General features: G+C 59.3%; 1 protein-coding gene across 1 annotated transcript in view; it reads right to left on the bottom strand.

Moving 5' to 3' along the window:
• Window positions 1-8: 8 nt before the first annotated feature.
• The window catches only part of LOC104468357 (voltage-dependent calcium channel gamma-2 subunit), a gene marked incomplete at its 5' end in the record, with an annotated part of 5,068 nt that continues 3,760 nt past the window's right edge, over window positions 9-1,316 (bottom strand). The window contains 2 exons of the mRNA XM_010082460.1: window positions 9-655; window positions 1,139-1,279. Of these exons, the coding sequence (XP_010080762.1) occupies window positions 120-655; window positions 1,139-1,279 (677 nt within the window). The remainder of the gene's footprint in view (window positions 656-1,138; window positions 1,280-1,316) is intronic.

Below are 1,316 nucleotides of genomic sequence, written 5' to 3'. Positions count from 1 at the left end.
CCCTCCCAAGGGGCGCTTCCACCTCCTACTTCCCACCCGCCTGCTGCCTCCTTCCACCCTCCCCACCCCGCAGCCCACCCTGTCTCCTCCTGCCCCATTTTCAGCTCCTGGCGACGGCTTCATACCGGGGTGGTCCGGCGGTTGGCTGTGTTGGTGTGGATAGAGTCCTTGTTCTCTTTCTGGATACAGTTGTGAACCTGGAGGAAACTGTTATCCCTGTCGGAGTTGTAGGTGGCGGTGGGGGTGGTGGTTGCCTTCAGCGGGTCCCTGGTCAGGGTATACATCGAGATCTCTGTTGATGGAAGGGTGTTGAACCCTTTGATCCCGACGGGAGAGGCATCCCTGGAGTGTGAAGGCTCAGTGGAGCGGGAGCTGGAGCGGCTGCGTCTCTGATAGCGGTACCGGTAGCTGGGGATGCGGGTGATGGCGGAGGACTGGAGGTAGTCCGTGGCACGAGCATTGGCACGCAGCTGTTTGTGCCGGTCTATGAACATGTGGACGGCCAGCACTCCCACCATCTCAGCTATAATGAAGGACAGGGCCCCGAAGTAGAAGGACCAGCCGTAGGAGTAGCTGTTCTTCTTGGAGTCACTCTTAGAGGGGTCTCCAGCGTTGGCTGATATGTATACGATGATGCCAATTATATTACTCAGACCTGCCAGCCGGCCGGTGGGGGAGAGAGAAAGAGATGTCAGGAGGGTCACACATGGCAGTGGTGGGGGTTGTTGGGCTGAGCCTCTGCCCTCAGGAGCTGGGGCTGGGAGGGCCCCCAGCCACCCATCCCCTCCTGGTGGGCAGCTTTCCTTGGGAAACCTGGGCAAGGCCATCCTCGAGTGCCTTCTGCATCCCTGGACTGCACTCCTGGCTGGTCCCTGAGAGATGCTGCACATAGGGAAACCCTCTCCCTCCAGCAGCTCCCAAGCAGCAGGAAAGTCCCTGCCTGCCTCTGCCAGGAGAGCAGGGAGGGTGGAGAGGCGTCCTAGGGAGGCTGCTTTCACCCTGAATAAGGTTCACCAGGGCTGGGAAGCACGTGCACTTCTGCCTAGGCAACTGTGCCCCTGCAGGATGCCCTGGCTGTGCAGTCCCCCGACCCCCCAGAGCCCATCTCCAGGGTATCAAGCTCTGTGCATCCCTTTACCTGCGGACACGAAGAAGATGCCGGCACTAAGGATGATGTTGTGTCGTGTTTTGTAGAACTCGCTGGCTGCAATGCAGAGTCCACCCATGAAAAGCAGAATCACACTCAGGATCGGGAAAATACTAGAGGCTCTAACAGCCCCTGCAGCGGAGATAGGGAGAGGGACAGAAAGAACAGC

The sequence above is a fragment of the Pterocles gutturalis genome, unplaced genomic scaffold (assembly GCF_000699245.1).
Source record: "Pterocles gutturalis isolate BGI_N339 unplaced genomic scaffold, ASM69924v1 scaffold33414, whole genome shotgun sequence".
NCBI classification, from domain to species: Eukaryota; Metazoa; Chordata; class Aves; order Pterocliformes; family Pteroclidae; genus Pterocles; species Pterocles gutturalis.
This window is presented reverse-complemented; position numbering and strand designations above follow the sequence as displayed.